General features: G+C 40.5%; 1 protein-coding gene across 1 annotated transcript in view; it reads right to left on the bottom strand.

Annotated features, from left to right (window-relative positions):
• The window catches only part of VWF (von Willebrand factor), a 145,950-nt gene that overhangs the window by 71,408 nt on the left and 60,341 nt on the right, over positions 1-14,201 (bottom strand). The window contains exons 20-27 of the mRNA XM_009887451.1: positions 12,113-12,251; positions 9,311-9,445; positions 6,073-6,219; positions 5,295-5,435; positions 3,576-3,695; positions 3,068-3,224; positions 2,357-2,515; positions 1,012-1,147 (exon numbers count right to left, since the gene is read on the bottom strand). Of these exons, the coding sequence (XP_009885753.1) occupies positions 1,012-1,147; positions 2,357-2,515; positions 3,068-3,224; positions 3,576-3,695; positions 5,295-5,435; positions 6,073-6,219; positions 9,311-9,445; positions 12,113-12,251 (1,134 nt within the window). The remainder of the gene's footprint in view (positions 1-1,011; positions 1,148-2,356; positions 2,516-3,067; positions 3,225-3,575; positions 3,696-5,294; positions 5,436-6,072; positions 6,220-9,310; positions 9,446-12,112; positions 12,252-14,201) is intronic.

The following is a 14,201-nucleotide window of genomic DNA, read 5'->3' as shown; positions in this document are numbered from 1 at the left end:
CTCGTTTATGAAGACTCTTTTTTGACTTTTTGATGGAACTCAAGGCTTTTTGTATATACTGTTAAAATATATATTTAATTGATTAGTCTAACAGTCTCATGCCCTAGGTTTATAGCACAGACATACGCTAGCCCTGGCAAGAGGCCAGGAATTCAAAGTTTGTACCCATTCGGAACTTCTGTGAGGTTCAGAGCATTTGGAGCTAAGGTGTTAGTCTGAGCTAATAGCTGCTGCAGTTTTACAACTCAGTTTCTATTAAATATGGTCAAATTACAAGATGGAAATCTCCCTTGCATTCACAGCGTTATAAATGACTAGTGAAAATATTCAAGGGTCTAGACATCTGGAGAATGCCAAACTACAGGCCATGGCGTAATATGCCAGTGGACAGTATACAGAACAAAAATCAGTCTCTGCGGCATTGCAGCTGAAGGACCTCATCCTGCATGGTGCACAGCATTGTGCACCCTGCCATTAATTTAATCATATTTGGAAGTCGATGTGTGCAGCATCAGGCCATGGGATATCATCTTGAAATTTTGGGGAAATTGGTTTTCCCATAACAGTACACAATTCCAACTGCTAATAATCTCAGCAAGTTTAAAGTGAGTGCACATGTAGATCTTGCACCACACGGAGGATTATTTTTAGTACTGGCAGAAGGAAAGAGGCTGATAACTTTATTGATGTTGAATCACACCTTACATAAAAAGAAGTGGAACATCTGAAGCCAGTAGGGCCACCTACACATGTGAAAAGGCCATTTTTGAAAGGAATTTCTGAATTTCACTTGCTTAAATTCAGTTGACATCCTATAATCCCTACTGCCACTAAAAATCTTCAGCTTCAGATTGTATATGAAGGGATACTGATATAAGAGAAGGTTTTCAACCTTCATATTCAGCGGTATGTTTAAAGTTACATCCAAAAACTTATTTATGCGGATGTTCTTCATCTCTCTCTTCTTCCTACTCAACAGGCATGCAATTTTACTGCATAAACCCATCATACCAAGACTGACAGCGCTGTGGATCACCTCTGTTCAAAACTATTCTCCTTCCATGTGGAATCTTGACATCTCCAACTGCACACACGGGACAATCTTCTGGACTGACACAATCCAGGGACAGTTCATCAAGTATTTTCCCTGTTTCAAAATAGCACAGTAGTAGAAAGATGCCAATTTTCATGAATTGCAAAACTAATCTTTGCATTTATCCTGCTACAAAAAAACATAACAAGGCTTCATTCTAAGATTCTATGATTCTGTGATTCTGAGTTGTGCTCAAACATTCTGAATACTGTGTTTCTGTTACGGCCACTGCCAGCTTGACACAGAAAAGTATTTCCTTCCTTCATAATCACTATTATTTAGATATTGGAAGTATTTAACCCAGTGTATAACCCACAACAACCAGTACCATACAGAAGGTGAACATATCTTTAGAACAAAGCATTGAAGATGACAGGAGAAAATGACATTTTCCTTTTTGCATGTATATATTTCTCCCAGTATCCCCTACCTCACTCTGATTGGAGATACCAGGGCCCAGAACAGCTATTTTTGGTCTTAAAATACCTTCTTTCTTTGCCTTCATGTCTTCTCACTCTGCCTTGAGGAGGTATTCATTCATCTGAGTTTTCACTCTCCTTTTGGATCTTGTTTGTCTTTCACTCTTTGGCTTTCTGTCTGTCTTTCCTCTCCCCACTCCATATTTCCCATATTTTTTCTTTTCCCCTTTCTACGAGATAGTTGTTGGGAACAGTTAAGCTGAAAGCTCAGGCTCACAGGATGATGCCTGCTGGCCACCCTCAGGAGCATCAGAGCTTTGGAGGTAGCAAGCAGGTCAAGGCAATGGGTTTTCCCCACTGCAGTAGTTGCTCTGAAGGAGAGCATTTTATGAGTGTCCAGCACAAATTCATACCCTACTTTTAACCACATAGTCGAAAATATATGTTGCTACATAACCCCTAACCCTCCTGTCTTCCTTTCTTATCACCCTGTTTCCATCCTCTCTTGTTCTTGCTGGCAGTATTTCATTCTTCTCTTCTAGGCACCACTTTCATGCCCTCCACACACAGTGCTCATTTCACAAACTCAAAACAGGATGCCTAATCACCTTCCTCTTTATGCAATAAGAAATTGTGGTGAAAGCACATTGGTAAGCCTGTTAAGGAATTAACTGCTTCCTCTAAGTCTTTTCAAATCTCCAACCTTACAAATCTGTGAATATTTCTGGACTGTAAAACCTCTTTTCATGCAGTAGGAACACTTAGGGGGTTAAAAAAAAAAAAAAAAGACACTGAGCATAGCAGAAAAAGGTAAATCACTGCTTAAAGCAAAAGATGGACTTACCTGCAGGACAGTGTACATGGCATCCTTCCACACACTGCACAGGGCACTCCAAAGGCTGTGGGTGCTGGCACGTTACAGGACAAGCAGGTCCACAGCTATTATATCGCCATTCACATTGATAATCTAATTCTTGTTTATTCAGGTCCTCACAGCTTTGTGCTACAGAGTGAAAGAATTGGAGGCAAGAAAATCAAACCAAAGTGTATTCACCATGCCTCTCGGACCTACCACACCAAACTTGGTACAAAGTGGACCACAGACACATAGAAAAAGAAAGACTTCCATCTTTAAATAAAAATATGTTACTACATTCAGGGCAGGCCAGTTCACACTTATTTCTTTCTTTTCACATAATGAAGTACTTGCTGTAGATCTAGATTTTTTTTCTTTTGTAAAAGCAATTGCAAAAAATGGTCTTAAAATTTTAATTAATAAAAAGAAAATGTACAGAAACCAATTCTTTCTCCACGTTTGTTTGTACCACAGGCTATTATATCCCCTTATTGAGGGAATGCTTTTTCCAGGTATGGCTCTAAACATAAATAGAAAAGGGAGAGGAAATGTCACCATGAGCTGCTAGCCCAGTCCCATTAAAGTGAACTTCTCCAGACATCAGTGGGAGCAGAGCTGGAAAAGAACAGTCTAAGCCAACATCTCACTGGTTAAAAGCATGAAGCTTTTCACCCAATTCTTCATCCACCCTGTACTTACGGCACAAAGCTGGTGATCTCCAGTGGACAGCAACACCTTTTTGTGCACAGACATGTGCATACGCTGCTATAGCATCACAGAAGCAAGCACAGTCCCCAATAGATTCGCAAGCACAGGTGTCATACATGCAAATATCTATGTAGGGCTCAGGATTCACCTACAAAAGAGAAATACAGTGTACGCTCACTGATTCCCCTCATCTCCTTTTTCTAGACACATTTAACCTTCAGATGGTTTGCCTGCTCCTTTCACCAAGAGTTGGGGTGCCACATAAATCAGCGCAGATGCTCAAGCAGAAGTTACTCTATAGCTTTCTACTGGGGGTATCCTGCATTTTCCCATGAAGCGTCAGCTACAGGACAAGGTCAGAGATGAGAAGGCCAATTAGTCAGCCTCTTCCAGGTCCTGTGTGCTGTCAGCACTACCATACCTTTCCCCTCAGCTGTAATCAGCGTCAGCATAGACCATACAGAATTGAAGAATGTGAAACACATGACACAATACTCACAAGTTTTTTGCATTCTTCAAATAGATCCCCGGACAAAATGCTGCATGACGTTTCTACCATCACTTGCTTCACTACATTTCCATTACACAGTGGAGACATCAAGGTTTGTTCCCGGTTGGGCTTAATATTGTAAGAGACAAGCACACATTTCATTAGCCTTGCCTTCAGGACCTCAGGACTCTTCAAACTGAAGTAAGAGACTCACTAGCACTAGACATTTTCCATGACAAAGGAAGTTGTCAGGGCAAATCCTGCCACAGCAGAACACAGCAGGGTAGAACAAGTCACCTCCTATATTTTCTCCATCTCTTACTTGTACACTGCATTTTTAACATAGCTATTTTCATGACAAAAAGTCCCACTGCACCAAACATCCACCCTAAAAAAGGATCATTCACACTTTCACAGAAGGCCCATGAGACTCACAAATTTGATCAGCCTTCAGCAGACAATACCCATGGCCACTGCTCAGCAGCTTCCCCCTCTCTTGTTTAATTTATCTAAGAACAAGAAGCACTGGTATTGACACAGCACTTATCAAGGAGACAGTCTGCAGATTCTGCCCTGTGCCTATTACACTGCAATGAGGAGCTGCTCCTGCTCAGTCTTACCCTGCAGTCTCACTCCTCATCATTGCAAATTCTTCTGTGCTCCAATCAAGTCATATCTAAAAAGTGACATTCAGCAAGGTAATACTGTGGCTATGTCACACTTGCACACAATTTATCAAACTAACCCAAAAAGATTTCATGTGATCAGAAATAAATGCTTTGCTTTATTTTCTGATAATTTAAATCTTTTAAGGAAACATCTAAAAAAGGCCTCCCCCCCCATTAGAAAAAAAATAGACAAATTTTCAAGAGAAAGTTTTCAGCCTTAAAAGTATCATCTGAATGAAATGCTTCATTTTACAAATGTCAAAACAAGTTGTCTTCACGTTGTTTCCTCTCACTTTTTGATTTGGAAATACTTTTGGTCATAATTATTGTCAGGTCAAGACAAATTTATTATTCAATTTCATTCTTTCAAAGTTTGTATTTGGAAGAGAGGAAGTATACTCTCATGTGTAGCATAACTAATACCCCGTGAAGTCACCTAAGATCTGGCACCAGGACACTGATAACACTTTCAGATATAAGATAACCTCCTCAATATTCAGAAGCAGTGATAGCATGTCAATAAGGTCATACATCCCCTCCTGTATCTTCCTTTTTCAATTCAAGCCTCTGCAATCTGAAAATAGTAACTAAATGCTCTTTAAAAAAGATTGAGAAGCATTTAGAAAGAAATTCATCTGTGCATTCAGTTGTTCATAAATGGATAGACTAAGACTTGGGATATAGAACTTTGGATAGGGAAATACAAAATTTTTATCTGAACTCCCTGTCTGAAGATTACAGCTGGGTTTTTTTGGATTAAGCTCTAAAATGAGATTTCCAGTTACACCTGGATTTCAAGCATCTGGGCTGGCAAACTTTATGAACAGCCCCTACCATATAGATTGGCTATTTTAACATTCATCTGAAGCCAGGTAGTGCAGAGGCCCTTAAATAAGTGAATTGATCTTTTATCAGATTTCAAGAAATAATATTATTTGGAAAAAAAAAATGGGGGAAGGAGTTAATTTCTATTTAATTTTATCCTTTAAAACTTCTTTGCCCACTCTTGAGTGATACCGTAACCTGTATTAATTCGTTTTCACAGTTCATTCGCAATCACCTTTTCAACATCAGCACAGTATGGATTAACTTTCCAAGAATTCCCAAAGTCAACTGGATCTACTTCAAGATGTTCATTGCTGCTGGTCAAATCATTGTTTTGGATTCCATCAAAATTTCCACACAGACCACACACTTGATCCTTGCAGGGAAAGAAACACAAAATACATAAAACTTACATCTGTAGACTGGCTTAGGGTTTTGCTAAGAAGTCTTTTTAGCCTAGTGCTTTAATGGCTTAAAAACTGAATTATCCCTGGCCTTGCCAAGTTCACCGAAATAGACATAGTCTCTCACAGAGAAAGTTTAGCTCCTATTCCCAATCTGCTTTGCTGAAAGTAGGACCGTACTGTCTCCAAGGTCTCCAGGAAGCAAGATGACAACTCTGATCAGTGGATCAGAATCTGTTTGGATTATGTCCCTACAATCCCAGTTTATTTCTGGAGATGACAGCCCTATCGCCATCACTAGTAAATCTGGCTCCTTATACTGCTCTTCTTGAATACAGAAGAAAACACTCAACTTATTCTGAGGCACAACAGCATTCATTTTTTCTGTCACAGCTCATCTCCAGTGACGCAGAATTTTTCCCTTACACTTGAATTTCCGGGAAAGTAAGCAATCCTTATGGTACTACAAAAAAAAAAAATCCCTTCATTTTCAAGCAAGTGCCTAATACTCCATGGAACTCTATCAGCATGTCTGCATTTAAAATGTGCTATTACAGGGCAAGTGCATTCTAAAGAATGAGAATAAGAAGTAAAGCAAAAAACACTTACTTTGAAATTGCCTTTTAAGATAACTGAGACTCCCATGGCCAGATCCCAGGTCACACTGATGCTTTTGCCCAGTAAAATGATGTAATAACGGCCGGACTTCATGACTTCTAAATTACTGTCATCTTTAGGAGGTACTCTGATGTTTACCTGAACAAGAAAAGCACATTGTGTCGTTGACTGTGTCTCTAATTCTTATTTGATGTAGGTCACTTTCCCAGTGGGACACATGCTCATAGGTTAAAGCTATTTTAAAACATACTGTTCTCCAGAAAACAGATAGTTCCCATACACCATACAGATGCTCTGGAGCACTTGCAAAACTGTAAGAAAGGTATGTGTAAGGGACTGATTACAGGCTTGTCTCTACACTGAAAAGTTGCTGTGGATAAATTATTGCCTTAGAAACAACACTTCTGAACAGCAAATTGGGATACAAGTTCAATCTCATCACGTTTCTGTAATTTTGAATGAGGCAATGTCCCTTGTGCTCCCAGGGTATAACATACACTCAGCTCAAATGCTGGCACATAAAGCAATGACTGCTAAACAGGAGGGCTGATAAAGTCGATGGGGTATACCCAATTAACGATCAATTTAGTCTTCACTCAATGGTTCACTGAATAATTACATTTCATTTTTATTTCATCTTTTTAGGAAACTAACAAGTCTGTGCTTGGGAGGTAGGCGGTGACAAAAGGGCTGGCTAGGTTTAAGAGTAACATGAACTGGGAGAACCACACGCATCGGTGGCCTCTGAAGGACCAGAATTTGATTCTGAAGTCAGGAAGGACATTCTTCCCAACCAGCTACGCCAACAGGAAAATTCCTGAAAGATTCCTTTTGGTGTCTTCATTTTTTCCAACACTTTTACTTCCCCTGTGTGCCTCTTTCTCTTTCCATCTGGCTGTAAATTCACCGCCCCCAGCTACTAAGGACTTAAGAGATTAATTTAAAATGCTTTCTTTCACACCATAATCCCCTTTCAATGTGAATGCTAATAGGATTATTAACCACATTTGCAGAGAAAGGTCTGGCATGGCTGTTACTTTAAGCACCACTAATGCATTAACTGAAAAATGCTTAATTCTGGAAGAGGCAGATGAAAGCTTTCAATCAGTACATATAGTGATTAAAGCAAGGGAGAAAGAGGAGCCCACAAACCATTCATCCGCTCTCTAGTTTGAGGGCAAAATATCTCCTCACCCCACTGTTCTTTCTTACTCAATTCAGTAAAAGCTCAGCACCGTGATTCAATTCTCTTCATCTCTGGGTTATTATCAGACACCTTTATCCCCAGAGAAGAAAGTTCACATCCTTCGAGGATCTCTTTAAGAGGGCCTTCAATGTCTTTAGGGAAGAATATGTTGAAAGATATTTTAGGAACCGGAAGCTTTTTCATCTTCACCTATGCCCAATGTATTACTATACAGTTTAAGCACACTTGGTCACTTATCTTCTAAATATAGTAGTCTCCGTCTTTACAAACTCAGGCAAAAAACAGAGTACAAAGCTGAGCTGGGAGGTTGACCTAAACTACAGAATTTCTATATTTATGGAGGCATTTTGCCCAACCATGAAGTCATAAACTTTTGACCTTGCAAACTGGCAGATTTATTTGTTTCAGAAGAGCAAAAATGATTTCACGATATTATTTTTTTTAATGTGAGCCAGAACTGTAAAATGGAGATACTTCAATTAAGCCCCCATTTACTTAAAACTAGAAGCTGCTCTCAAAACAGTATTATCTTGAAACAATGCTGCTTGGAAACATTTTAATGGCAAAGACAGATGATTCTCCTCCTTGCTTCTAAGTATTCTTGTGGAAAAAGAGTGCAGGAAGTCATCACTGGGTGAAAATTTGCCTAAAAGTCTTCATATCAGTTGTTTTTTCCTTAATGTCTCCTTTGGTTGCTGTTATTTCTAAGAAAACCTTCTCTAGGTATTATACTGAGCCTTAAACTCTCTAAAAGGACAGCTAAAAATTCAGTCAAGGTTGTGTGGACAGTCTTGTGAGAAAGACCTAGCTCTTGCAAGGACATACTCTCTTAGGAACCAAACATCCTCTGCTGCTGGAGCCGCTGCATGCCTAATCATCTCCTGTCTTTTCTGGCCCTTATTTAGGTGTTCAAGCAGCATCACGGCTCTTCTGAAAAATACATCCCCTGAAAAGCTTTTAAGACAAGGCCTGGCCCAAGGGACTGATGATCCCTACACTGCTATTCACCCTCACCCAGGTAGGGGATTCTTTAGTAGTAGAAATAAAGAATTGCCTGGGCAACCAATAGGTCCTATGTTCAGTCCTCCAGCCTACACGGATCACATGCTGTCAAGATGCGCTGCACAGACACTATTAATAAAGGCCACGTTTTACATGTTCCTGTCAAGCATCAGTGGCACGCAGCAATTTGCAGGCAATTTGCAGGCTGTGCAAAGCCTGGTTCGGCTTTGTCTGTTAACCCAAAACAAGGCAAATAGAGAGTGGTTTCACATTTCACTGGGAACATTTTTGCAAATCCCTGGTCCAGATGCCAGTTCAGAGCACAGTACTTCTGAAAACTGAGCAACTGAAACACTATAATCCACTGTAGCTCTGTAATGTTTGAACACACAGACGGTCTTAATTGTTACAGTGCCCAAGGCAAAGAGCTGAACTCTGCCCTTTGGAAAGCTTGTTTCCTGCTGTGGAGGGACATTGCAGGTCGAAGTGATTCTTGGTTAATTTTTCAGTGTTTGTTGGTAGGAAAGTGGAGAAACAAGAGAATCCAGTCATCTGGATTTTCCACCTGACACTTAAACAATGGAAAGGATAGTGATATTTGCTTCTGCAGTATCAACTTCTTTCAGCCATGACTTCTTTTTTTTTCTGTGTTCTCAGTCCTTCAGGCGGCTAAATTAGGTCCAAAGTTTCACTAATCATGGGTCAGTCACTTCTCTTCCTTGCACTTAACCTTGCTTGAGATAGACTTAGACCTCCCATGTTTAGAAAGGGCATTCCTCATATGAGCTTGCATTGAACAGCACTCTCGTTTGAGATAAATTTACTGTCATCAAACAGAAATACAAAATGTCATTATACCTCTGGGAGCAAAACAGATAACTCTAATCCTACTAATCTGTTCATTTTATGATCTAATTTTCAAGAAACACTGAGCATAAGGCCATTCATGCCTTATCATACTAAACAACCTGAAATTCTTTTCCCCAAAAAAAGGGAAAGAAAGAACAGAAGTGTACATACATTTCCATTAAGCAACTCTATTTCCCCACTTTCATACAGAATGGTAACTCTTTTGGTGCACTTTTCTCCAGTGAAGCCACAGCCTTCATTTGAAATTAGTATCCGGAATGTCCCAGAGTCATCCTTGCAGAAATCCTATCAGATGAAAATAAATGAATGAGTCATTAATGTAGAACATTTGAAAAACACATACAGATCTATGGAGGAAAAGGAAGGCTCAGATAATACCCTGTGTATTCTGTGGCCATTCAGATATATGTTGGCCTGTCAACTGTTGCCATATTAACTTACTTTGTGCTTGGCATTTATATTGATGTGGTCCACCACTTAAAAAATAAGGTCCACTATGCCAGTGACACACATATATACGTATTTTGTAGCGAGGATCCATACTGTCTGGTATCTGTGGTATTTTAAAAATGTACAATGGGCACAGTGTACACCTTAACACACAGAAATTAATTGATTTAACAGTGAAAATAAGACTCTGCCGCTTTAATGATAAAGTAAAACCATAAACCTGGAAGATTAGGTTAGAAAGAAGGGTTAGAAAGAAACTTGCTGCAAAGTCCGAGCAAAAGGTGCCCATGTTTTCCTACCTGTACATGAATAATAATTACAATAATGTCAACCTATTTCTTGGGGAGCAATTATGAAGTTTAATGTATTGATTTTCTTTTAAGTCAAGTATTTCTGAGATGCATGGAGAGTTTGTACTACATTTCTGTGATGACTTATGACTCTCAAGCCTTTTAGTTTTTTGGTTGTTTTTTTTTTTCAGTACACGCCTTTTAAGAAAAAGACCCTGTCTATAGTTCTCTGTGTTTATCATCTGAGGAAAACAGATCTCATTTTCATTTTAAGTAGTTTTATAATACTGTATGCTATCACTTCCCATAAGACCTTTACACAGCACTGTCACTGGTGTCACAGCAATCATTCTTCTAAGCTGGCATCAAGGTGGAGCATATTTCCAAGACCTAGCCAAAGACAAGTGCATTACACTTTCCTGCCCAAGGAGAACTGCAAGGAGGAATGTGCCTCATGAAAAGGGTCAGTGGGGAAAAAATGTAGCCCATCCAAGAAACATAGAACTTTGTAACCACAGAAGACTGTTGTTATCAGTTAGCAGTAAATCCATCTAGTTTTAGACCAAATTTTCAGAGAAATCCTTCTTCTCTTGCACACACATTTTCAAATACACAATAATTTTCATCTGTAGATGAGCCATAATCTTATTTAGCTCTTTAAATTTCTGGCTGCTCCCACAAATCGCAGGCTAATGCTAGTGTGCTATATCTTTATCCACCTCCCCTCTTTGCTGCAAAGAAAATGGATATTGTCAATGTACTCCAAATAGGTTACACAGAACAGAACAGTGACTTTGCCGAAGTGAACAAGCACAGTCTGTGCTCTGGACGCATTTAGAGAAGGTTCACGGAGCACTCCTTGTCTCAGTCAGACAGTAAGCCATTGCTACAGAATAAAGAGGCTAGTGTGGAATGAGGAAAGATTGATTTATGGGTATCTAAAATTCCTTGTTAGAGAGGCGATTCCTCAGGGGTCAGTACTGGGACCTGTACTGTTCAACATCTTTGTTGTGGACATGGACAGTGGGGTCGAATGCACCCTCAGCAAGTTTGTTGATGAAGGTACCAAGCTGTTTGGCAAGGTAGACATGCTGGAGGGGAGGGATGCCATCCAGAGGGACCTGGACAGGCTGGAGAGGTGGCCCCAAGCCAACCTCATACAGTTCAACAAGGCCAAGTTCAAGGTCCTACATCTGGGTCGGGGCAATCCCAAGCACAAATACAGGCTCAGTGGGGAATGGCTGGAGAGCAGCCCTGAGGAGAAGGACCTGGGTGTGCTGATTGACCAGAAGCTCAGCATGAGCCAGCAATGTGCGATCGCAGCCCAGAAGGCCAACCGTATCCTGGGCTGCATCAGGAGGACTGTGGCCAGCAGGTCAAGGGAGGTGATCCTGCCCCTCTACTCCACTCTCGTGAGACCCCACCTGGAATACAGCATCCAGCTCTGGAGTGCCCAACATAGGAAAGACATGGACCTGCTAGAGCGTGTCCAGAGGACAGCCACGAGGATGATCCGAGGGCTGGAGCACCTCTCCTGTGAGGAAAGGCTGAGAGAGTTGGGGCTGTTCAGCCTGGAGAACAGAAGGCTCTGGGGAGATCTTATTGCGGCCTTCCAGTACATAAAGGGGGCCTACAGGAGAGCTGGGGAAGGACTTTTTACTAGGGCATGTAGTGACAGGATGAGGGGGAATGGCTCCAGTCTGGAAGAGGGCAGGTTCGGATTAAACATTAGGAAGAAGTTTTTCACGTTGAGGGTTGTAAGGCACTGGAAGAGGTTGCCCAGAGAGGTTGTTGAGGCCCCATCCTTGGAGGTGTTCAAGGCCAGGCTGGATGTGGGCTTGGGCAACCTGGTGTAGTCGGAGGTGTCCCTGCCCATGGCACGGAGGTTGGAACTTGATGATCTTCAAGATCCTTTCCAACCTAAACCATTCTATGATTCAGATAGCTCCTCTCCGTACCATGCTGCTATCTTACGTTTTATGTCTGCCAGCTAGACACATGACAACCTAACTCATTTCTATAGAACACGATGCAATCTTCAAAGTTCTCAAGGCATCTCTGAAGTCATTAATAAGCTCTGCTCTCCTCTACCATACATCTGGCTTAGTAATTAAGAATACTTTACTGCTATTTACCCAAATGCTGGACTTCTTTCCTGGTGTAAAACACCTTACATATTATCAGACAGCTCTAGCATTTGACGTGTTCTTACCTGAACTAATACATATTGACAATTTCCTGGAAACTTGTATTTCAATCCGTCAAATGTCAAATAATGAGCCGTACCAATAACAGTGCAGGTGCCATCACAAGTTTTTTTGGTGCATTCCCACTTTCGACCACGGCACACACTATGACAGAGAAAATGAGTTAGTGACAGTTATCATTATTTCCAATGTATATAATAAGCATGAGAACGCAAAGCGAAAGAGCAAAAGTTTCTGCCTCCAGGAGCTCATGATCTGAAGACTCTCCAAAAGACACACAAAGACTCTCCAAAAGACACACAATCTACTATTTTGCCTCATTCTGGTCTTTTTCCCAGGCCTGGGTCAAGGAGTAACCTACTGCAGACCAAACAGGAGCATCTTTCCCCTGTGCCTCTTAACCCAGACATCAGCTGCAGTTCTGTGAGGAATCTCTGCAGTTTTCTGTGCTGCCGTCTGTGCTCAGGTATGTCCCCAGCAGATCCTCTCCACGTTTGGCCTTGAGAAGGTACTCTTAGATGGTTCCATGCCTGCGCTGCTGGAATCCTTCTTGATATAGACTTCCATAACTACATTACACTACCGTGCACCAGATGACAATCTCTCTCATTAACATAAATTAGCAACATTAGTATTGGGTGCATAAACCCAAATAGTGCATTAACATGTTAAGTGAATAAGGAATGTGTTTGCCTTTTTCTTACAAGCCTCATGTAGGAGTACGTGCTTTTTGAACTTCCCTATTACAAAAAGAGGCCTGGACAGAGCCTGCTAGACTATTTCTTAATACTGTTACTATTTTATTATGGATATCCTGCTCTACTCTGAGTAACCTTTTAGAAAAACAGATTGATTACCCTCTAAGGACTATTACAGGTTAAATACAAAGTACATCAGCAAACCTGTTTTTATTTGCAGTAATGTCCGCTTTTCCCTCATTGAAAGCCAAAATAGTAGTAAATTTAATATCCAACTGATGCCAAAGGACACGTGTTTACTCTAGTGATCAACTTCTGAGGACAAGTAAACAGGGCTGTAATTCAGTCTGCCCAGTGGCTTTTGTTCAGACTGTATACTTGAGCATAATACTACCCTCCTCCAAAGAGGTCTCTCTGTTCTTAAATTAAATTCATTCTTCACAATAGTTCAACTGATCTAGCAATTGGAGACATTACCTCACAGTCTGACAAGAACACACATACGGATAGAAATATTTCTTTTTCTGTACATAGGTACCTATATTCATACACCCTCAGAGGAATGTCCTATAGTGTGATACTGTCCCCTCAGGTGTCCTGTGGTGATTGAACCAGAACGTCTGCCCTACAGGAGAATTAAAGTTTGGTGACACACAAATAGGTCTCCAAGCTAAATACCAGCTTATGCAACAAGAGATGTGACAGGATGTGACAAGACTCCTGATCATGAAAGAAGATGATACACCAGTGGTTCCCTGCCTGTATAGCTTGCAAGTGATGTTGTCAAGGACACCTCCTAGACTTCCTCACAAGCACAGAATATGCAAGAAAAAAAAAAGGGACATCCTGACATGCAAAGCAAAACAAGGTGCTGCCTTGTTTTTTCAGGGGGAGGAGAATTCTGAAGAGCAATCAGACACAGGGTTAAGGTCTTGATACCCATATTGCTGTAGCAGCTGTACTGCACTGTCATTATCATACAAAATCAGTGATGCCATGATGAAAGGGGACAGCATTCTTTTTTTTTTTCACTCCTCCTTCTGCACTCTTTTTGCCCTTTGTGTTTCTTTCTTGCTTTGTTTTTTTGTTTGTTTTAAAAAACAAAACAGAACTAAACAAAAACCACATGTGGATACCATCTTGTGAGTGGATAATCAAAATGCAAAGAAAGCCAATTCTTTTATCTTGTTGTAACTCAATTGGTTTCAGTGTAATTATGCCAGTATAACAGAAAGAAGAAAAAAATAATAGGGCTCCTAGTATTCATGATTACATCAAACTAGATGCATTCAACACCAATCATTATTAAATTTATGAAAGTTTCCAAGAACATTTGTATCCTTTGATTACTGTGATACATAATAATCTAAGTCTTACATGGTACCCTGATAAATAT

The sequence above is a fragment of the Charadrius vociferus genome, unplaced genomic scaffold (genome assembly GCF_000708025.1).
Source record: "Charadrius vociferus isolate BGI_N301 unplaced genomic scaffold, ASM70802v2 scaffold116, whole genome shotgun sequence".
NCBI classification, from domain to species: Eukaryota; Metazoa; Chordata; class Aves; order Charadriiformes; family Charadriidae; genus Charadrius; species Charadrius vociferus.
The sequence above is the reverse complement of the archived record's forward strand: the minus strand, read 5'-3'. Positions and strand labels throughout refer to the sequence as shown.